The 24,464-nt window shown below is 33.0% G+C and overlaps 1 protein-coding gene across 5 annotated transcripts in view; it reads left to right on the top strand.

The window, feature by feature from the left end:
* The window catches only part of LOC143253432 (dedicator of cytokinesis protein 3-like), a 95,751-nt gene that overhangs the window by 1,851 nt on the left and 69,436 nt on the right, over nucleotides 1-24,464 (top strand). For all 5 annotated transcript variants that reach the window (XR_013029632.1, XR_013029633.1, XM_076507304.1 and 2 more), the window contains exons 3-13: nucleotides 4,195-4,235; nucleotides 6,089-6,144; nucleotides 6,498-6,594; nucleotides 15,258-15,406; nucleotides 16,270-16,354; nucleotides 17,021-17,056; nucleotides 19,392-19,537; nucleotides 19,851-19,911; nucleotides 21,546-21,606; nucleotides 23,069-23,134; nucleotides 24,017-24,098. Coding sequence is in view for 3 of the 5 variants with exons in the window: in XM_076507304.1 (XP_076363419.1) it covers nucleotides 4,195-4,235; nucleotides 6,089-6,144; nucleotides 6,498-6,594; nucleotides 15,258-15,406; nucleotides 16,270-16,354; nucleotides 17,021-17,056; nucleotides 19,392-19,537; nucleotides 19,851-19,911; nucleotides 21,546-21,606; nucleotides 23,069-23,134; nucleotides 24,017-24,098 (880 nt within the window). In the remaining 2 variants the exon portion in view is untranslated. The remainder of the gene's footprint in view (nucleotides 1-4,194; nucleotides 4,236-6,088; nucleotides 6,145-6,497; nucleotides 6,595-15,257; nucleotides 15,407-16,269; nucleotides 16,355-17,020; nucleotides 17,057-19,391; nucleotides 19,538-19,850; nucleotides 19,912-21,545; nucleotides 21,607-23,068; nucleotides 23,135-24,016; nucleotides 24,099-24,464) is intronic.

The following is a 24,464-nucleotide window of genomic DNA, read 5'->3' as shown; positions in this document are numbered from 1 at the left end:
AAATTGAAACGCTCCCTTGAACTTACTATATTTACTTGTTCCTTTAAATCTTGGATAATTCTATTGCAAAATTCATTAAAACAATGCACAACAAAATATTGGAAATGGCTTATCAGTTTATTAATGTTCTGTGTTTTCTGTAAGTTTTGCATCAAGTCAGTTTTTTTCATTTTTATACGTTTGCCTATTGGTTACAACTGTATTTATAATATAGTTCTGGTGTCCCTTATTAAATTCCCAAACTCTGACTTTTTTGTAAGTTAGTTGTTATTAATCTAGAATCCTGCAGTGTTCTAGTTGTTTACTGGTCTGCTATTAGAGGTATAATTGATGTATAGTATTACCAGACTTAATGAGTCATTTTTAATATACAAATTATATGGTAGGTTAACCCTATCTCTACTGGTCATGCTACCAAAAGCCATGCCATGTTTTGTTGATTTACATTCAAAGATTTTATTGAATTACTGTTTTATGAATTTACATCAGTTTATTTGGTATCAAACTGTAGATTACAATGGAAATTTAGAATTATATATTAGTTAATTTTTTAATTTAAAAATAAATTTTAAATTATATCAATTTTTTTTAGTCACATGGTATGTTGAATGCAGCCTTGGTTCAAATTTGATGTTTGTGATGTTCAAATATAAAGTCCTTAGTTTTTCACAAATTAGGAATTCAAATTATTATTATTAACAAGCCAGAATATCAAATAAGAACCTTGTATCTTTTCCATTTGCTTGTACTGGAAAAATACAGTGGCCCTGTCTACCTCTTTTCACTTTTGGAAAGGCATTCTTATGTACACTTACTTCTGTCTACTGTTTTTGAATAACCAATCAAAAGCTCAGATTGTACCCCTGGTGGTTTTCTCAGCATAATTGAATTATGCAATGCCAAACTCATTCTTTCAAAGTTTAGAGTAAAAAAGTAAAGTGAAACTTTAGTGACCTTGAAATTTTATATTTTTTAGTCCTAAATAAAGCATAATTACTGAGCATCATAAATTATAGCAGAATTCTGTTACTGATATAGTAATTTATGATACTTGGTTAATTCAAAATGTATATATAAAATTAAAAAAAAAAATTGTATTTTCCATGTGGAAAACAATAAGGCTTAGCAACCTATGGCAACCAGCAAACATGATAACATGAGTTTACTTTTTGCTTTATTTATTATGAAATTATGAAATTTAAGTTATTTACACTAAATGTGTGTTTTTGTGTTCATAACATATTTTATAAGTGTCTGGAGATTACAAACCTTTTGTATGTGAAATTTGAAAACGTTTTGATGCATAAAAGTATTTTTAATTTTAAAATCAAAATTACTTTGTTGGATAGTCAACATGTGAAAAGAGAAGCATTTACAACAAAATATTTAATTAAAATATCTTAATACTTAATTTATAAAACTGATATTTTGTGTTTGTAAGTTTTGTAATGTTTACAAATAACCTTCAAAATGTTGTAAAGATATATATGTATAAATTATCAAAAACAGTAGTATAATTACTTTTGTGGCTAATGAGTTGGGTAGATTCCACCCAATCCATATCAGAAGTTTCTTTGTACCTCATATATATATATATATATATTTGACAGTTTTAGGACAAGCACAAAGTAATTAGTGGTATATACTAACTGATTAATTAAATAAAAGGTTGGAGAAGATGCTGTCCAGTTTACACAGATAATGCAGTATTTAGTTTTGTTCTTAATAACAAATTGATATAATTGCAATATTTCAATTAATTTTACAGTTGGAATCAATCAGAAATAGTAATAGTTGAAAACACTAATTTCAGTCAGTTGATTATTTTTATGACAGTTGATATAATCAGAATTTGCATTTATCAGTGTGTTACTGCTCATGGTAGGGCATATAAGATTATAAGTTGTATTTACAGAATTACTGAATACTAGTCTTAAAGAAGTTTGAATGTATAGGCCATTGGTTATACCACATGTGGACTATTGTGTTCAATTTTGAGCTCCTTAACTTAGAAAGGAAATTCAATTATTGGAAAGTGTTCAGAGGAAGGCTACTACAATGGTATCTGTGATGGAAAGGTTGTCATACAAGGATAGCGCAAGATCTCTAAACTTATTTATTGGAAAAAAGAAGAGCTCTGGGGATCTGATTGATGTGTTTGAGACTGTAAAGGGAATCACTAGTGTTGATGGATGATTTTTTCATATTCAACAGTGGGAATAGGGAACATAAATTTTGGTAGGGTAGGAGTCATCTTCAGCTAAGACAGTTTCATTTTTCTAACAGGGTGTTTGGCCTTTGGTATGGGTTGCCTTCAAATATTGTAAATATAATCAATTTAAGGGAAGACTAGATAACTATTTGAATGTTAAGGGCTGGCTTTGAGGTTTATAGTGTTTAATTTAGTGGATAGATGGCCTAGATGGACCAAAATGTTCACTTTTGTTTTTTTAATAACTGATATAACTGAGTGTTCCACTCAGTTGTGAGATAATTTCTCTTGATGAGTACTGTTCATAATTCCCCAGGTATGTTCACAAATCAATCTTTATTCAAATAATGCCTGATATACGTATAAAAATGTGGCTAGATATTTAAATTCACTGTTGTAAGTTATTATAGAATACATACTACTTCTAATTCTTACTACCAATCAGTTTTTAAACCAACCAAAATATAGGCAAAAATTAGCTATTTGAACAGTTAATCTGAGAAAGAAAATTTTATATTTCAAAAACTTGCATATGTGTCAGTGATAAAAAATTACTGAGAGAATAGTTATTTGAAACGAATCATAAGGTTGGTTTCCATTTGCGTTTATTATTTTTTAAACTATGATTATGATTTGCTCTTAATATAAATTTTTATTTTTTTAACTAGCTGGAAAGTGTTAATGTTGATTTCATGTCTGAAAGATTTGTAGTTATTAACAGGAAACTTGTAAATAGTTACTTATAGTGGGACACATTCTCTGACTTGCTGTTATCATATTAGTTGTGTTTTATTAATAATGATTGTGTGGAAATTATAATAGGAGTTAATGATGTACCCTCTAAATAAGTTTAAAGTTTTTAATATTATTTTTTACTTTTATTACTAAAAACTGAAACACTGTTTACCTTTTATGGATCATAACATGACTGGAAAGTGTAAATTTGGTGTAACTTTCATGTCTGTTTTATTACTAATTTAATGAATGATAAACATGACATGTTCATAATTATGTAAGCTTGTTAACATTGTGATTAATGAAATTTGTTTTTGGTGTGTGTAATTTGGCTGCAAAAGTGGGCAGTAACAGTCTCTGACATGTCTGGTAATGTTGCTTCATCTGGAAAATATTTGATTGATAATTATTTCATAGATAACTGATATATATACTTACTTTAATTTGCTGTTGAGTGTATACACCAAAAGTAAATTTTTCAGTATGTAAGGTGAGCCTGTAGTCCCACATGCAGTGAAATCCTCAGTGTGTATGCGTTAGCCTGCAGTCCCACATGCAGTGAAATCCTAAGTGTGTACATTTAGCCTGCAGTCCCACATGCAGTGAAATCCTCAGTGTGTAGGTTTAGCCTGCAGTCCCACATGCAGTGAAATCCTCAGTGTGTAGGTTTAGCCTGCAGTCCCACATGCAGTGAAATCCTCAGTGTGTACGTTTAGCCTGCAGTCCCACATGCAGTGAAATCCTCAGAGTGTACGTTTAGCCTGCAGTCCCACATGCAGTGAAATCCTCAGTGTGTACATTTAGCCTGCAGTCCCACATGCAGTGAAATCCTCAGTGTGTACATTTAGCCTGTAGTCCCACATGCAGTGAAATTCTCAGTGTGTACATTTAGCCTGTAGTCCCACATGCAGTGAAATCCTCAGTGTGTACGTTTAGCCTGTAGTCCCACATGCAGTGAAATCCCTTATTTAGCTGTAGTCCCTCATGCTTTGTATTTACTGTAACCTCATGTCCTCAAAACACATTCAAAACCCTTTGTTTATAATTATTTCAAAATATTTTCTATGTATTATCATTATCAAATCAAAATTACATGTTAGAAAATATTCACTTTTGTTTAGGATTATTTGCTTTAACTATATGTAATATAATACCTTTCCTTCCTGGTGAGGGAATTATGAACTACTATTTTATTTACAATTTCATTTTGACAACTAACTTATTAATTTTGAACCTTTGTTAAGCAGGTTGGTATCGTGGGTTTTCTACAAGGAATAAAGCTGTAAAGGTATGTTTATGCAAGTATTTTTGTTATATTATGATATCAAACATAGTGACTTTTTTATTATAGTGAAATATTTCTTCAAGATATTTAATATCTTTCTGACATAAGCACATGAGAGGTAGTTACGTACATGCATGATTTGTTCAGCACTCTGATGGAAAAGGATCAGCATATTCAAAATCATTTTCTCTTAGACTTTAGCTTATGGTCAGATTTTTCATCTTTTCCCAGCTTTTGTTGCCTTGTTTGTTTGTTTTTAAACTGATGTTACTCTCTGATATAATAACGTTGTCATTATGATAAAGTTACTATCTCCAGTTTGAAAACCTATATAATTCCCCATTACAGTTACTTTGTAATTTTCAACAGAAATATCACTAGATACTCTTCCTGCCATTAAAAACACATTGAAAAGCTAAGAAATTGTATTCTTCAAGAACCCATTATCTCTTTGTTTGGCAAATAATTCTTTTTCTCTGTAATTAGTAACTTTTTAGCATTGTTGTGTGTTACATCAATAAGTCCTTAGTCATTGCTATATTTGGCAGTTGTTGTTGTTCTCTGTTAAAGGGAAAAAAACAAGCCAGGTTTGGTCTAGTGGTTATCAGTATGCTAGACCGTGAATTTAGTCATCTGTGAGTCATGTTTCTGACACTCAATAACCTCTTCCCACTTTGATATCATGGTTGCATTATGAGAGTAATAGTCAGTTCCTGTTATTTGATTCTAGTAACCATATAATTGGCTGTGGGTACTGTTGACAAGTTGCCTTTTCTAATCTGTCAGTTTCAAATTAATGGCTGTTGGTGTAGGTAGCTCTTATGTAGCTTTGCATGAATATCAAAAACAAATGAATGAAAAGAAATACAATGGTGTAAAAAATTACAATAAGCAAGGTGAAGGGATGTGATAACACATGTAGAACCCCGAGAGTGAAATGTTTGCACTCATTGAAAATTTTCTGTGCATCTGAGAAATTGTTTTATGTAGTTTAATTTGGAGATCTCTCTGAGGACAAGTGTAAGGTATTCTAAGGTACTTGTCACACTATATAGCCAGTGTGAATAAAGATACTGTCTACATTTTATACATGTAATTTACTGTTATAATGAAGTTACTGTTTACAATAAAGCTCTTGTCTAACTCCCCGCCTGGCATGGCCAGGTGGTTAAGGCACTTGGCTTGTAATCCGAGGGTCCCGGGTTCAAATCCCTGTCACACCAAACATGCTCACTCTTTCAGTCGTGGGGACATTATAATGTTATGGTCAATCTCACTATTTGTTGGTAAAAGAGTAGCCCAAGAGTTGGCATTGGGTTGTGAAGCCTTCCCTCTAGTCTTATACTGCAAATTTAGGGATGGCTAGTGCAGATAGCCCTCATGTAGTTTTGTGCAAAATTCAAAACAAGCAAAAATAATCTAATTCCCCATTACAGCAAACTTACTATCTATAGTTTAAGAACCCATATAATTCCCCATTATGAAAAGTTACTGTCTCCAGTTTGAAAACCTATATAATTCCCTATTACAGTTACTTTGTACACTTAAAAACTCATATAATAATTACCCGTTAGTAAAGTTACCATCTTCATTTTAAGGCATGTAATTTTCTGTTAGAGTGTAGTTGTTGTCTGTAGTTTAGGACCTACATGATTCCCTAACTTGGCAATCAAATGTGTTGGAATACAGTCTACCAATAGAGGAAGTAGTGCATATTTATCTACAGTAAATAACATAACTGAAGTATTTTTGAAACAGGAGGAAAGTGTACATTTTTTGAAAATCATTTTGAAATTTTATTATAATGAAGTTTGATAGGCACTGGTATCATCTAGATCTTTTGAAAATAATTTCAGGGTATTTTTCCAGCATCATTCATCCATTTAAAAGCTTTCCGAATTGAAAATGAAGGGTAAGTTTACATTTAGTGAATTTGTACATGAAGCATGGTGCAGTTGTGTTATTGTTACTTTTAATGTATAATTTTTCTTGTAATGTATGTAATAATAGTATAATTATGTAAAAAACACATTATTCTAATATAACAATGGATTGGCAAATAACAGTTTATAAGCTTAAGGAAGAATTTTATTGACAGTGGAACATGTTATGTTTCGAAGAATGAAGTTGCAGTAATGTTTTATCAAAATGTAGTATGTTCCACCATCAGTATCTTATGTTTACAAATTGTTGTTTGCCAACCTGATATAATAACAGTGCAGCAGCAAAGAATTTCTTGTATATTTGTGTTAATGTGGTCTGCAGATTGTATGAAACAGTTACTCCAGTGGATGACAGCTCGGTGCGAGAAGTGGCCTGTGTCCTGAGAGAATGGCACGTGATATGGAAGAGACTTTATGTGGTAAACCTTTCCATTTGATTACTGTCAACGTGAACTTTCATTCTTTTTAAGACAATTATGTGGTAACAGAATATATTTTGACAAAAAAGATTCGTGAACTGACGTATAATTTAAGATGGTAAAAATAATCTTCTTGAAGGAAAATGTTGCATTTTCAGTAAGTATTTAGGTAGATTTTAATTTTTATATCACTAATTAAAGGAGAAGCAGCTACCAAACTGGTTCAGATTTTTAATACAGAAACATCATATGTGAGATATAAAATGAAGCCTGTAAGAGAAACTAAATTGTAATCACTTCTTCTTGACAAACACACATTGGTCACGTTTTTATATGATGAAGTGCTGCTTTTTGTTCCTTCATGGATTGTAATTTTCATACCACTTTATGGATTTCTGTATAATTAGAATTTCCTTTAAGGAAAATAGATGTGATATTTAAAGATATGAATTTCCATATTACTGTTGTCAGCATGGTGGCTAATCAACTTCTCCTGTTCTTTCTCTGTCATCTGGGGTCTCTTTGCAGAGGTCAGTCTCAGTTGAGGCTGTTTGTGTTTTATTGGGAGATGAAGATGTACATTCAACCTGGGATTGTTTTCTTCTGGGGCTTCTGAAGGTTTTTTGGATATATTTGGGGGTTTCCAGGATGGTTTATGTGACTACTTTGAACCAATCACATTTCTTGTATTTACTTGGTCCTCTCTCTTGGTCCATTATGTCCCTCCCCACATCAACTTTTGGACAAAAGTGAGGTTAAAACTATTTATGGTACCTAGTATTACTTCAGCTGCAGACCCAAGGGTACAACAGTTTTGTATATCAACGTTAATCTTTTAATTCAATATATTACTTCAATTAAACTTCCAACCTGTGGTATTTCCATCCCCCACCTGTACAGTGATGTGTGGATTTTTTTTTTTTTTTCCATAGCTATCAGAGTTACTGGTTATGAAGTTGATGGTGACAGTTGATACTATTTTTCTGGGATGTTATTCTTGTTTATTTGTTATGCCTGAAACAAGGAGAGATTAATGGACTATCATCATTCTTCTATTTAATACCATTCTTTGATCCTCACAGATCCATAAAAGTTTCCTTTATCACCATTCATTGACATCCTTCACCAGGTTTGTGAATGTGGTTTCTGAGGTATTTCTCCACAGTCTCATAGTAAATTCATTTTGCCTTCAGCTACATATAAGCTTCCCTCAAATTTCTGATTTTTTTGGGATGAGGATGCATGTTTTCCTTTCAGTAGTTCTAGTGTGACTAATAGATCTGGAACTTTAATCTTGTGGATCTTCCAGTCTCTTTCATCAGGAACAGCATCTTAGATTTTGAGTAGTGGTTGGTTTGATGAATCTTACCATTGATGTGTATGTATATATGTGTTTGTATGTGTGTTTAAATGTCTACTGCCCCTCTGTCCTGAGTTTATCTCTTCACAGATACATCCCTTCAGGGATGAGTTGTGAGTATTAGGCCAAGTACTCCAGGGTTTATGAATGGAGGGTGAAATTTCATTCTACACCAGTAATTTAGGTCTTTTTGCTGTCCAACAGTGCAAGGTCTAGATCTCTTGCAGGGGAGTATCTTCATGAGACATTTCATCAATTCCACAGTGAACTCTTCAGTTTACTATCATGGAAACATGCCTTTTTAGGGCCATTGTTTTTGAAATACGGTTCTTTCTTTACAGGACTTATGCCAATCATATCAAACCTCCTTGTTTGACATTTTCTTGGGATGATGAACTTCTTAGCAGATTGTTAGTCTCATCACTCGCTTTTTCCTGACCAAATGGATTCTTTGTTGTGTGGTTTTTTAAAGGACTTGCTCCCAGTTTGGGTCTCCATTGATCACTTTTGACCACTCATTGGTTCTCAACAACAAGCTTTGTAGTCTTCAGTTCCTCATCTTCAGACTTGGGTGGTTGATGCATTCCATTCTGATTGGATGGGATTTCACATTTATGCTTTCTTCCAATTGATTTGTTACTCAGAGTTCTAGCTATGTTTCAGTCCTCGACTTGTGAGCTGTTGTAAGCCCCAGATTGGCTTGCCTATCCATGATTTCTTCTTCTACAGTATTTTCAAGTGAGTCCACCTCTGCATCTTCCTCTATGGCTATATTTCTTGGCATCCTCAATCCCTCATCATGCACTGAGATTTTTCAAAGCTTATTGTGATTTAAAATCTAAAGTTGCTTGGGGTGTAACTTGTAAGGAGTTTGTTACCCACTCTACCAAATGTGTCAACAATATCCTGTTTTGGCCTGGTCTTCATTTAGGTCTGCCTTTGTCTGTTCTTTAGGTCAGATAAGATTTTCAACTACTCTTAGTTATTCTAAATATCTAAAGGTTTTGGACTTCTCAGTGCTATCCAGCATTCTTCCCAACTGGCTTTTTCAATTACTGAACCACCATATGAGTGTGGTATATAATGTCTTGACAACCATTCATGTACTGTGTATCACCTTTCTCCTTAATGGATATTTTTGTTACTGCTGGCATGCTGATAAGTTGGAGTTGTTGTCATGTTTGTAGGATTCTTTATCTCTACCCTTTGGTCTTGCTGTTCCATGATAGATCCTTTCTTTCTAAGACTCTGTCAACTGGGAAAAGGGAGACATTCCTCTCCACAATTGTTTTGACATTGTTTCTCACCTCTGCAGTCAGTTGTACTCTGATTATTTGATCTTTTCTGTTAGGCTCATTGTGCCTCCTTTTGTGCTGATAGCTTTGTGTTCATTGGGACTCTTTAATTTCCTGAGATTGTACACAATTATTTAGAGATGGATTTGCAGATGTTCATATTGCATATTATTATATTTACATGTGAGAAATCTTCTGAGTTGCATCTCATTAGATTCAGCACATTTATATTTTTTACTGTCCATTCCATTTATCAACTGGAGGACATTTTATGGGTTGGTACTTGGACTTCTTCCAGTACTTTTTCACATGCTCTGTAGGTGATTTGGCAGCTTATCTTCTGGGAGTTTTCCACAATCCCCATGGACATTTTAACATCTGCTGGATTATAAAGAGGATGGGTACTTTTGTCACCATTTTGTATGTTTATTATCATGGGTTTCTCATATCTTGCTTTCGTTGGATCCCACTCTGTGACAAGTGTTGCTCACACAGGTGTGCTTTTATCAGTCTACTTTTGTACTTGTAACCAATTTACTATTTTTACTACTGGTTGTATCAGGCCCTGTAGAAATGAGGTGTTCCATAACACCATCTAGGTGTTTACCAGATGTTATTATCATGGACTATCATGAATAAAGCTACAGGGGATTCTGCCTGTCCCTGCCAATCATCGAATTGAATAAATTGGAGTCACTTTGTTTTTAAAAATTTAGGAAACTTTCTTCACCTTTTGCATTGTTTGTCAAGACTCCTTAGTGTGCATTACCTCCCAGACTCTACTAGTGATGCGAGGGATTTCTTTCTATCCCCTAATTTCCTGTCACTAGTGGAGAGAGGCTTTTTCTCCAGAACATTACAGCATACTCCTATACTCTTAGCCAGGAATGTACAGGAATCCACACGGTGAGTGGGGGTCCCAGGGAAGGTTCTGTTTTTTCAGTTTACCTCCTCTGGGATTTAAACATCCACCCACGTGTTTGCTGTGTGTGGCTCCCCATGAAGGGGAGGAGAGGATCCTGGTGGTTGAGGGTTTCAAGCCTAACACACCACTTTAGCCTTGAATTCCTGTAGATGGACAGCCTTGGGGTGGCCCTTCTTGGGTCAGTTGGCTGGTCCACTTGGGATAGGCTCAACCAAGTACCAGCGTTGGATGTTCTCAACAGGTGTTGTGGACATTGTATCTTGTGCTGGTGTTTGGGTATAGTGCTTGCAAAATCCTGGCATTGCTGCAGTGTCCTTGTTTAATATTGTAGTGCATTCCCTTGTAGGGCTCCATGGTGGGTGGGGTTAGTGGGCACTGAAATATTACGTTTTTATTATGGATCCTTCAAATAAAAGCTTGAACAAAATAGTGAAAAAACAGTTTATAGGTAAACAATCATGTCTTGAAGATTCTGAGCAGCAATCTTCAACATCTGTACCACCTGTTGTACCTCATTTTCTTATATTGCATTCACTTTCCGACAAACCTTTAGGGCAAATGTCTCCCTTTTTCAATTCAGAAGGGACTAGAGAGACTTGCTGGCTCTCCTAAGTCAGTAAATAAGGTTCAATCTAGTGACATATTGATGGAAATATCCACATCTCAACACAGTGAACTCCTCTTGCATTCAAAGGTGAATGGGAATATACCTATTGAGGTTACACGTCATGCTACTTTGAATACATCATGAGGAGTTGTTGTGAGAGATTTGAAGAACATCCACTAGTCAGAGATTCCTGCTGGTTCCTTCACCCAAGGAGTTTCTGCAGTGAGGCGTATCTCCACTCACAAAGATGGAATTACAATGCTGACCAATGTCCTCATTCTGACATTTACATCATCACATCTACCTGCCACCATCAAGGCAGGTTATCTTAATTGTAGGGTATGGCCATACATTCCAAACCCTCTTGGGTGTTTCCAGTGTCAGTGGTTCGGTCATTCAAAGATGTCATGTTGTTGTTCCTTGACATGTGCTCGTTGTGGTGGCAAGGACCATGATGCCTATGAATGTAAAACGGACCCTCATTGCATCAGTTGCAATGGCTCTCACCCGTCCTACTTTCATTCTTGCCCTAAATGGTTGGAAGGAAAAGAGGTACAGAGAGTGAAAACAATTCATAACATTACTTATTCTGAGGTTTGCAAGTTGCTGTCCACCACTTTATCTCCGATGTATGCTGCTGAACTTTATTCCACTACTACAGTGGAAGTGCAGACAGATTTATTTGTGCCTCCAAAAGAATCATTCTCAAACCAAATAAAAAGTCTTTTAACCTCCATGGTTAAAAAAGTTGATGAATCAACTTCAATACCCATCTCTGTCCCTTACATACAGCACTTCTGCTTATTCCTTCACCTTCTTAGCCATCAAGACTCGTGCAGAGTGATCACCTCTTTCCTTTTGAGCTGGTTGTCTCTATGACTATAATAATTCGTTTACACTGGTGGAACTCAAACTGACCCTCCATCAGTCTGGCAGTACATTGGTTGGACCTGATGATGTAACACTATGAAATGCTGCACCATCTATCTCCTGCTTCTCTTGTTATTATTCTGATTGTTTTCAACTAGATCTGGCAGGAAAATGTTTTTCCTGATACCTGACACCTAACTATTGTCCTACCTTTCTCTAAGCCTTGGAAGGATCCCAAGATTCCTTCACACTACCTTCCAATTGCTTTGACAAAGCTGTCTCTGTAAGATCTTAGAGAGGATGGTTAATGCTCGTCTTGTCTGGTTCCTTAAATCAAATGACCTTCTGTGGACCACCTGATTCGACTTGAAATGCCAATCAGAGAAGTCTTTCTCAAACAACATCTTGTATCAATATTCTTTTACATTGAGAAGGCTTATCATACAACATGTAGGTATGGCATTTTGTGAGACCTCCATTTATATGGCCATTTGCCCATTTTAATTAAAACATTTTTAATGGACAGGAGATTCCAAGTTCCTGTGGGTTCGATACTTTCCCGTTTTTTTCTACAGGAACTTGGAGTCCTTCAGGGTGGTGTTTTGAGTGTCACACTTTTCAGTGTAAAGATTAATGCATTCACTGAACAACTTCCTCTTACTGTTGCAGACAGGTTCTATGTCGACGACTTTTACATCTCATGTCAGTCATCAAACATGAGGTATAATGAGCAGCAGCTACAGACTGCCCTCAATTGCTTGCTAAAGTGGACTACAGCAAATGGCTTTAACTTTTCTCTCTCTCTCAAACCATTTGTATGCACTTTTGCTGCCAACTGGGTATTCACCCTGATCCTCAACTTGGTATTGGTGAAGTTGTGCTGCCTGTGGTCCTTGAGACAAAGTTCTTGGGGCTTATCTTTGACCGTAAGCTGACCTTTATACCACACATCAAGCAGCTGCAGGTCAAGTGTACAAGAGCACTGAACATCCTCTGTGTCCTCTCTTCCACCCCTTGGGGAGCAGATCGATGTTCTATGCTAAAGATATATTGTGCTTTTATTCGATCAAAATTCGACTATGGATCACTGGTCTTTGGCTCTGCCAGAACCTCTGCCTTAAAGATGCTGGACTCCATTCATCATCAAGGACTTTGGCTCTGCACTGGGGCTTTCTGCACTTCCCCTGTTCAGAGCTGATACATAGTCTTATGAACCTTCTTTGCACCTCCACCATTTGCAATTCTCTTCACTGTATGCTTCAAAACTTTATTCCTTACCAAAGCATCCCACCTGGGGTTATGTTTTCCTTCCTCTGTGGGCCATACTTTTTCAGAACAGATGATTTGCCATTGCTCCTTTTGGCCTTCGTATCCAGGTGCAGTTGAATGAATTGGGTCTGTCCTTGGATAATATTGCTGTAACCACTGGTCAGCCCATCCCACCATGGCTTCTTACAGTCCTCAAATGTGACCTATTTTTAAGTTATCTGAGAAAAGCAGACACTCCTGATTGGAAATACTGTCTGTTATTTGCTGAACATCTTTTGAACCAACCCCCTTCCATTCTTATTTTTACAGATGGTTCGAAATCAGGTGACTGTGTGGGCTCTGCCATGGTTTGTTGTGGTTCAGCTTCTGTGTTCACTGCTGAAGTGTATGGTATTTCTCTTGCCCTGGATCAAATAGAAGCTGAGCAGTACTCAAAGTGCACTGTTTATACTGTCTCAGTTCTCTACTAGCCTTGGAATCACATCATGTTAGTTCACACCCTGTTCTTGCTGATATTCAAAACCAACTGGCCTATTTCTCTTTAACATCTACTTCTATCCAGTTTTTCTGGATACCGGGCCATGTTGGTATTCCTGGGAACGAGCTCGCCAACACTGCAGCTAAATCTATCTGCTCTGGCACTATCACTGCTGTGCCTGTTCCATTCATGGACTGTGGTTCTGTATTTAAGGCTCGGCTCAGTGCTATTTGGTTGTGGACCCGGAGTGAGTAACATGAAAACAAGCTTTTCCAAATAAAACCCTATATTGGACTTTGGCCATCTTGCTTCCGTAAGGATTGGAAAGAGGAAGTTGTTCTAACTAGACTACATATTGGTCACAGTTTTTCAACTCATTGTTTTCTTTTATCTGGGACTGATGCACCAATGTGTAGTCTGTGTAACACTCAGGTCAAAATAAGGCACATTTTACTGTCTTGTTATCATTATGACTCTCAGTGACGACACCATTTTAAACATGTTCTGTCCCAAGGTTTATCGATAACTTTAGACAGTGTTATTGGTGGTGGGGATACTGTCCACCTTGGAAATGTTTTTAGTTTTTAATCTTTTTAATGCTATTTGAGTTTTTTAACTTATACCTCAGACATTTTTTAATGTGATTCCCGTTTAAGAATCACAGATGTAGTGTAGCACCCCCACTTGGGTACCAATCTCATATTGTTACAGTCTTGTTTTATACAGATGCTTTCTGTATAGGTCATGACTGCACCTGCCTTTTCACCTTGTTGGTGTATGATTCTAGCTATAGTGTCAGTGGATGGTAAGTATGTTTTGGAAGATTACATTTTCCTAAACTGAAAATGTGTTTCCAATAATATCCTGCCCTCTCTTTCAACTGAGAGCCAGTGTTTGTGACTGGGATGGTGTAAGTCTTGAAAAAATTATTATCTGAGTGAGGTGCTTATATACAGTACTAGGATAAAGGGTTCACTGAAGTGAATGGATAGATTTGCAAATTAGATACTGCCGAGGGCACTTAAGTAGGGTGTAAAAGACTGGATCATGTGAGATCAATGCTTAGATAGGCAAAAACCAACATCAAGAAATAACTATATTGTCAGCAGGTGTAAGTATTATTGGAAATACATTTTAAGTTTAGGAATATGTTAACGTTGGTCCCAAGTTTAAAATCTTGGATATTTAAGTGGTATGGTATGGCATAGGTAAACATGCTTTGTAAGTCATCAGTGTTTGTCGAGTTAATGTCTTAACTAATACTTTTGTCCAAGTTTAATATGTTAGATATTTAATTGTTATTTAGTATGATATATAACTAGATAATCTATGCTTTATTTGTTCTACTTGTACTGAACAAATGAGTAATTCTTAAGAATTTTAACATATAAAATATTTAGTCTTAGACTTATGTTGTTAAAGCTGCTATTGTTATGATACTGAAGTCTCTTTTAATGGTACGTTTTTTTAAAATTTTATCAAATCTGAATCTGGAAACAGGGAATTGACATATGTAATGGCTTGTAATATTTTTGTGCTGCTTTATTTCAAGAGCGTACTTTTCTTTTATGTTGTGTACATTGCAATGTTTCTCTCTTTGCTGTTTATGCACTTGTTTCACAGAATTAACCCTACTGTTAGAAGCTACAGAAAATATTAATATTGTTGTCATTCTGCTGAGAATTAGACCAGACATTATAGTGATGAACTGTTATAAACTAATGTAGTGTTGTACCTGTGTGTGTGTGGTGGTGAATGCACAAAATAGTTATTTCTGTTGATAATAATTTGAAGTTTAATCTTTTCCCTAATTTTGTTTCTCCTGTTTGTATCATGCACATGATATGTTCTTCATCTAGAGAAGAGAACTGACACTGGTGTCACAGCTGCAGGGTGTTATGTGGGACTTGATGGAGTGGCGGAGACAGATAATTGGAGGCACCCTTACCCAAGACCAGATAAGGGAGCTTAAGATAAAAATCACTGCCAAAATTGACTGGGGAAACAGGTATTTGAACTAGTTTAGAAATGTTAATTAACAAAATTCCTACAGAAATAGTTGACAGCTGTTTTTAAAATTAGATTCACTTAAGAAATACAATCATAAAAAAATAAATAAATTGCACATTTTTTTTAATAATCCATTAAACTATTTAAAAAAACATTTTAAAAGGTGTCCAATTTTTGAGTCTGAGACAAATGCAAACAACTTTACCTAAACAATGTGATTTTAATTTTTTTAAAGCACTTGTAAAAAAAGTGTTTTAATTTTGATATGTAATATATGTAGTTTGTTGTATATCATTTTTATTTCAGTCAGTTCATTGCTTTCTGAATACTTCTACATGGAGACGCTTTACACTGATATAAATTGATAAACAATGATGACATATAAGTATAACGAAATGGATTATTTTTGTGTCACGTACTTCGTGTATTTACAGGTCGGTTAAAAAGGCCCAGTACTCTTTGTACCATGTGGTATGCTTGTGAAAAATAAAGCACTATTATTCTTATAAATTGTTGTTAGCCAATTTGCTTTTGGTTTATGAATAGTTACCATGTGTTCTGTCTGTGATGGAATAATGTGTTTTTAATCTTGTTTTACCAGAATTTGCTGGAGAGACTTCTATATTACAACTTTAGAAAAACAAATTGCACCACATTCAAGTGAAAATCATTATCTTAAGCAGTTTGGTAACAACTATTGTTGGATAATAATCATTATTAAAAGTTATAGCCATTTTGTTTTGTTGTATTAAAAGTTGATTTTTATTCCCCAATAATACACACTGCTTTTGTTTGATACATTAATGTTGAGATAGTGAGGTGGTTGTAATATTAAAGTGAGATGTTTTTTTTTAATTTTAGACAACTAGGATTGGATCTTGTGCCCAGAGTGGATGGTGAAATGGTTGATACTGAAACATTAAGTCCAGTGGAGTTGTATGAAGTGGTGAGGAACTTTATTCTTGTCTTATAGTAACTGCCTTACAGTAAATATATGAGAAAGCTATAAGAATTATTTCTGTTTTTAATAAACTCTTGTTATAACTAATAAGTTAACTGTACAGTTCAGAATCAGGACAAGTTTAAAACAACATTTACTTTCATTTTATAACTTTCATTACTGTACTAGAAGAGTTGTCACTGCCTCATTTATGCACTGGAAGTATTGTCACTGCCTTATGTACTAAGAAACAACCAACCATCTTTAAAAATTTCTTTTTCTACATTAACTTGATTTTTGTAGCTGTCCTAATGATTTGGTTTTGTTTTTGTCAAACTAAAAATGTGAAAATTTCAGTTTCTTCAAAGCTAAAACTTTATTATGAAGGTTTATAAGAGATATTTTGCAAGTTATTTATAAAGCATGCTTAGAAAGTGTATAATATTTTGATAAAGAAGTTCTTTCTTTTATATGGAGTTGTAGTTTTAGCAAGCTGTTACGTTTTGTATAAATGTCATTTTTGTTTGTTTAAGGCAGTAAGAATAATTAAAGCTTTTAAAGGGTTTTGTTTTAAACAACTGTTTTTAGGTTTAAATGTCTCTTTACACATTATTTATGAGTATGTGATTTTATGGTGCTCCATTTTATTTTTTTACTTTGTTTTTTTTTCAGCACCTCCAAAGCTCAGAAAATGTGTCAGGACCTTTAGTAAGTGTTTTTTGTTATTTTTTTCATAATGAACCAGCAAAGCTTTTCTTATCAGAAATATCTTGATAATGTTATTAAATAGGCATTTAACTTTTCTTGTGTGTGCTCATCAGGTTAGGTAAAAATTTCACATTGTTATAAATGGTATTAAACTGAGTCAGTAAAGAAGTTTCTGTCTTTCAATAGCTCTTAGACAATTACGTGGGGTATAAATAATAATGACTTTTATTCTATTAAGTCTGCAAATAGATTTTGTTGTTTTTCCTTTGGGTACTAAATTTTGAAAGAAATAAAAATTAAATGATTCTTCAATGTTTTAGTACATTTTTCTAGCTATGTACTAGTGCAGGAAACTTGTGTGCATGGAAAGACTAAGAGACTATTTAAGTACTGAATACTTGATATTAAAATTTAAGGAGAGTTTAGTCTAAAAATATTTTTAGAAATTTCATTTTATGGAAGTGTATCTTCAGATAGTAAAATTTTCATGGTTTTATTGTTCATAGTAGTAATTTATCTTCATGTTGATAATTGGGTAAAACAATTTGGTTATTTTAATACTTTGAAGAATAGTTTTGTTATGTTTAGAAATCATTTTTTGTTCCAGCTGAAAAGATGTACACTTGGCTTTGTATTTTTGATGTAAGGACCAAACATATAGTTATCACCTTGATAATTAGAAGCTATGTTTATAAAAACATGTTAAAAATATACACACTTATGACTGAACTGAAGGTTAAAGTATCACTTTAAGAATTACATTAGTCAGATATATTTCTTTTACACAAAACATAAAGAAAAATTCATACCTTCAAATATGCTTTAAAGTTAGACATTAAATTACTTTGAAACAGGGGACTAATCTTTTGTTGTTTTTTCTTTATCAATAACTTCCATCAACAAAAAATACTTGTTTTGATAAAGAAAAAAACAGGGTTTTCTGCTGGTAATTCATCAACCAGAATGAAAATTGTTTGTTTAATTATTATTACATTGTTTTAAATATTGTTGAAACTTGCTGAAGGATCAATTAGTCATTAGACTACAAGACATTAGTATTAGACCTATTTGATTTCCATTATATAAAAGGCATTAAACACTCACAATTCTTAGATATTAACATTAGACCTTTTTCCTTTATTGCCAGTTTAAAACAAGCATAAACATAGTAGCAATTATTAGACTACAAGACATTAACATTAGGCCTATTTTATTGCCAGCTTAAAACAGGCATTCATACAGTAATAATTCTTAGATTGTGTCAACAATAACAAAAGTTTTTTTTTAAGTTTTAGCTGTACAATATAAACATGGTTAGACTTGTGTGAGATAACTAGAGATTTACTATAGCTTAATCTTTAACATGAGGAATCACTTTGGATTTCATATGGAATACTTAAGATGTTTCATCACCCAATATGTAGGTACGAGTGTAATTCAGGTACTTTGGACAGTGTTTATACTGGCTGTAAAAGTTTGTATTCGAATATAGTTTTTTTACTGCATTTTGTTTCTGCAGTATAATTTCTGGTAAATTTTCTCTTGGGAGGTAAATAATCTAAGTATGAAAGCTTTTTTATATTAATTAAATAGCTGAAAAAATAAAATCTCAAATATTTTTTGTGAATTATACTTTGTAACAACACTTTGTTTTGTATGTTTAGACAGGGTAACTTGAGTTCGTATTTTTGTGTTTTTAGATGATGAAAATGGAAGTCTGAAGTGTTTTTATTGATGTCCATTTCTTAGCTGTAAATATATCTATATGTATAAGTTATCAATGTAAAAGCATGCCATTTTCATTAAATTCTAAATAAAGCAAAGTACCTATATAGGTTAATATGGATATCATTCTACGAGGTCTATGGAAAGTCATAAAAGTAAGGTGCTATTGTTTAAATGCAAAGGTTTCTCAGTTGGATAATGTGGCATTTTTTGGCTGGCTATATTTAGTTTGTTCCACCATTCAGAAGCTAGATCTAATTTATTTTTTTCACTAAGCAGCAGCTAAGCCCAAACTCAACCAGTTTTTTAGAATTTTTTATTCATAGATTTATTTTTCAGCTAGAAATACCTAATGGAGGGCATTGCCCAAAATGTTGTTATCTACAGCAGTATATGTCAAAATATACACGTGTCTGCAATTAACACATTATTTTCTTTGATGGTTTAACTTACAACACATTTCTCTAGGTTTTCTGTATGCATAATACATATTTGTATTTTATCTAAGAAAGTATTTCTGAATTCATGCATAATGTGATCTTTTGTTTTCTGTGTGTGCCTCCTGTTTTTATTCCCTGAACAAAAAAATTATATTTGAATTCTTTTACAGGGAAGAGGGACCAATAAGAAAAAAGAATCCAAACGTGCCCTAACTCATCATATTTTTATGCACTTGAGGGATTTTGGATATTATGCAGGAGAAGACTTGGAAATCTACTGTTCACTCTACGATACTCAGCAGGCTGAGTTCATCAGGTGAGTTATTTAACTCAAAATTATTTTTTGGATAATAATTTCCATGAAACATCTTCATGAATCTTTTTTGATATTCTTAGTTCAGGATAATGGTATGAGAAAACTTCTACTTTTAATCCACTTGATATAATCTTTTTTTTCTCTCTGTATGTGTCTGTATTATTTATAAGTTAACTGTTTTTTATTTATTTTCTTTACTTGGTACACACTGGAGCCCTTCATAGTTAATTGCATTTGATATTAAGTTTTGACAAATTAATGCTATATAGTTTCATAACTGTTTTAAGAAGGATTAATACCTATATTTTTCCAGTGAAAGATTTCTAATCAAGCTTGCCAGATACGGACAGTCCAATCACTGTACATTATTTACGGTATGTAGTGAATTTTGTAATGTTTTTAGGTATCATTGTGTGCAAACAGAAATTCCACTGGAATAAATGTACAAAATATGGTAACTTTTGTTTCAAAAGTGTTTTACGTACAACAGAAATGAAATGTACATATTTTAATAACTAAAACCATCACAGCCTTTCAAAGCATTCATTCTAATGATTTGATTTTATAATGGTAGTTTTTGTTTGTCTAAGAAAATCAAAAACCTTTGTGCAGTGTAGAAATATTTGATCCATAAATTATCAAAAACATGCTTCTAAGTAAGAAAAGTGGAAAGAATGAAGTAAGTAAACATTTTCTTGCTTTCTAGATATTCTATAGAATTTGTATTTTAATTAGCTTTCTTTTGTTTTTCCAACAAGTGCATTTTTTTATTCTTAAAAACTGTTTTTGGCAAAATGGTAAAATCATTTGTTACAGCTACCTGCTTTTCCTAGTATTTCTTTTTGATCTTTAATTGTCTATAATTTTAATTCATTTCATGTTATTAGTTCTATATATAGGATCAATTCATATGAACTTGCTCCATGCGGAAGAAACTGCACTCAATTGACCAAAACTAGGATCTGTTGTAATAGTCATAGAACATTTCTGTCTGGTGTAATGTTTATTATGCAAGGAGGTGGCTAGGTTTATATTACTTGTTAAGGAAGTGTATTATATGGTTTTAGTTGTTAGTGTATCATGATTGTTTGTTTCCATGTGCACTACAGTGCTACACTCTTTGGGGTCATAGCAACACCACAGGAAATTCCATAGTTTGGGGTAGTAGGAAGTATAGCATGCTACTTTACAGCATGGTACATGCTTTTGGGCCATGGCTACACTACAGCATTTTACACTCTTTGGGGTCATGGCTACACTACAAAAATGGTGTTTAAACCTCACTATTAATTGAGACAAGAATACATCAAAAATTGACAATGATTTGTAGACTTCCTGATCAGTTCAGAATTAGGGATGACTATACACAAATGGTATAGTTTATTTTAATAGCATCATACAATATATTGTTGGATAAAATTGGGTCTCTTTTGGCTGATAATGCAGTGAGTTAACTAATCGTTTTCTAATGAAAAATTATTTCTTGACGAAGAAGAGAAAAAACTTAATTATTGGTTAGAAATTAAATTAATTAAGCCTACTGCTCTTTAACAACTTCGTAATTAAAATAAATATTAAGCTTTTAAATGGTGAAGTGTGGTTTGAGAAAGGTACCTAGAAAAATATTATAGAATATTTATTTTACTCAAAAATTGAAATTGTTATGATGTCTTGAATGTTTTATTTTTCTTATACATTTTCTTTATTAGTGTAAAGGCATCTCTAAGAAACATTTTCTTTAGTTTTCCTTTGCTGTACTTAAAAATATCTTACTTAGTGTTAGCTGGGTAGGACTTTGTACTTGTAATCAGTGAGTTAAAATTTATCTGCTTTTTGCACTTTTATTTGGTGAGTTATCCCTAAATTTAACTGATTGTTGTACTTTTAATTGGCGAGTTAACCCCAAATTTGACTCTTAGCTGTCATTGATCTATAAAATTGAACTTTATGCTTTCCCTTTAACCACTAATTGGTCACTTAACCTAGATGCCTTTTCTGTCTTATCTAGGACTTAGGGAATGCAGATTTAAATAGAGATATGTACATAGTTGTTCAGGTTGTGAGAATAGGTAAGTTACTTCAGAAATAATTCTTATAAAAATTAGGTGGTTATGATCTCTTTTGTTCTCAATGTTGTACAGAATCTTGGCTATCTTGTTGCTTTCACATCATCATTTGGTATTTTAAATATTAATTAGCTCCTTAAAAAAACAACCAAAAACGTTGTACATTTAAATTCTTGTTTGTTTCATGAAAGTAAAAGTCAGATTTACATTTAATGTTGTCATACGAATGAGAACTAATTAATTTTTAATATTGAAGTATTAAACTGAACCAGGTAATATTTTATACAAAAAAGAAAACATTCTAGTCACAGAAACATTGTGAAAAACCATCTACACTTAATATGTACTTTTAAATCAAAGAACTTCTGTTGTCTGTTGACGAGTAATAGAATAATTATTTTATGAGTTTATGAAAAAAGCCCTTATATTAGTTATGCCTATTCAACCACAGAATAGCCAAAGTTTTAGTATTGATATGATGGTTATAACTAGTAACAAAATTCTACTTAAAGGGTTACTGATAATAAACTCAGCCAGGACTAAGCATTACTAGGTGTAAAGTTTTCTGTAAGTTTATGATAACCCTTCAAGTACTGAAATGAAACTACCAAAAAATAATGGAACTTTATTACAGTTTCAAAAAAAAGGAATACCAGTACACTAACATTTCCAGACAACAAACTGGAACTAAGTTCTCTCATGTACCAAAATAATTTTCCCTGTGATTACAATGGTGTAAATTGAAGGTGAAGATTTAGAACATTTGATGTGTTAATAAATTTTCAGAACTTTCGTACTGATCATAAAATTCATATTGTTTATAATGTTTTTAATTAGGGGACATTCTTAAATGTAAAATTTTCTGTTTTGGTAAAAGCTTCAAATACTATGTACCATTTTCTAACTTACATTTTAAGTTTCAACAAAAAGCGATGGTTGTTGATGGATTCTATTTGGTTTTTATATTAGATACATAAGAGCATACTTAATTTGATAGCAAAATGTCATAAAATATTGTAAGTAATTATTTAATAAAAAGTTTTAATAAATATTGTTATAAAACTTAATGACAATAATTCAAATGGTTTACTGTTTTAAAAGAAAAAAAATAAACCAGATCAAATACTCATAAAATAGAAATAGAAAATTGTTTATTTCATTTGATAACCATGATTAATTTTATTATTATTATTTCATCATTCCTTTTCAAAGTACATATTCATTTGATTACTTGGAAAAATATATTGGTTATTTTGTTAAACTGAAAGTTAGTAAATCTTAGTAATATAATAAAAGGTGTGATATTTCACTTTTGGAATGGTGAAAGAAACTAGTCTGAAACATTGTTTGTGAGAAAACTAAAATGGAATAAGGAAGAATTAAACTATTCATAACACTGACAATCTTCTGTCTACAGTGAAAGTCATACTAGAGCAATAAAAGGTTTTTGTTTATAATCTACCAGGTCGAATGTTGAGTGACACAAAGAAGTCAGTTGGGCAGATGTACAAAAGGCCGTTTGGTTGTGGAGGTAAGTCTCTTTTTCCAGCAACCTAAAAATCAGTGCAATGAAACTTTTAGTAATAACTAAGTTTACAAAATTTTCTGTTTGAGTTAATGTCATTTATGTTAATTAATTCTTGTCAGGGAACTTTCACACAAATGATATAGCTGTATCATCAAACTTAATATTACAAATGATTGTTTAAAAATGGAATATGTTTGTGAGATCTCTTGCATTGAAAACAATTTGACCTTTCAATGACTAGTTTCAGTATGTTACAATAAATGAAAACTGTTACCAGATGGTGACCTGATACTATTGATTGAAACATTCTAATAATTAAAATCAGAATTGCTCTTCTATAAAAGTTTGTTATTTAATATTTAAGCTAAGTTCAGTTATCAGTGATGTCGAGAAAATCCACTTGTAGAGAAATATATATGCAAAAACGGCTCGATTGGGTTGAGAAAATATTTTACATGGAAGGGCAAACGACGTTTCGACCTTCCATGTAAAATATTTTCTCAACCCAATCGAGCCATTTTTGCATATATAAGTTCAGTTTTGTCTTCAGAAAATATGTTTTGAAGATTTTTTTAAATCAGAAAGTGATATTTAATGTGTACGTATCTAGATATAAAACAATATCTGGATACCACACTTCACTATAACTGGTCTTTTCCACTTTTAAACAATACATTTTGTTATGAATGGAGTTGAATAACGTTTTATTTCCTTTAGAAATCTAAATATATTGATATTTTCTGATTTTTTGGTACTGCTTGTCTTCCTTTAGAAACTCCAGTGGTTCAAGACTACTTTATCACTTCCCTTTAAAAATATATGTTATCATTTTTTTTTTTTAAACTCATGGTCTGTTACATATAATTTCTTCTTTTGTGTATGTAGTTTTGAGTATCTGTGATGTCCTGCTGGAAAAACAGGAAAATACATTAGAAGAAGAGAGGGAATTTACCTTCAAACTTAACACGTGAGTGTTTTTAGTGTCATGTAGAAAGTGTTAACATGTAGCTTGGTTGTTGTTGAAAACTACAGTTCTGGTGTTGGTATGACAGCAAACAGAAGTGTGAAGTGTACATGTTGTTCGTAAAAACCACAACTCTAGTGCAGGTATAACAACAAACAGAAGTGTGAAGTGTACATGTTGCTGGTGAAAACCACAGTTCTGATGCAGGTATGACAGCAAACAGAAGTGTGAAGTGTACATGTTATTTTATAATCATTTTTCATTATTCCTCCACTCCATTCTGTACACAAAACTCAGAGTGAGAGTGTCCAAAAATATCTTTTTGCATATTGCACATATCTGCCCAGATAACATATTGGTCAGTTGGAC

Source organism: Tachypleus tridentatus, chromosome 6 (assembly GCF_004210375.1).
Source record: "Tachypleus tridentatus isolate NWPU-2018 chromosome 6, ASM421037v1, whole genome shotgun sequence".
Classification (NCBI taxonomy): Eukaryota; Metazoa; Arthropoda; class Merostomata; order Xiphosura; family Limulidae; genus Tachypleus; species Tachypleus tridentatus.
The sequence above is the reverse complement of the archived record's forward strand: the minus strand, read 5'-3'. Positions and strand labels throughout refer to the sequence as shown.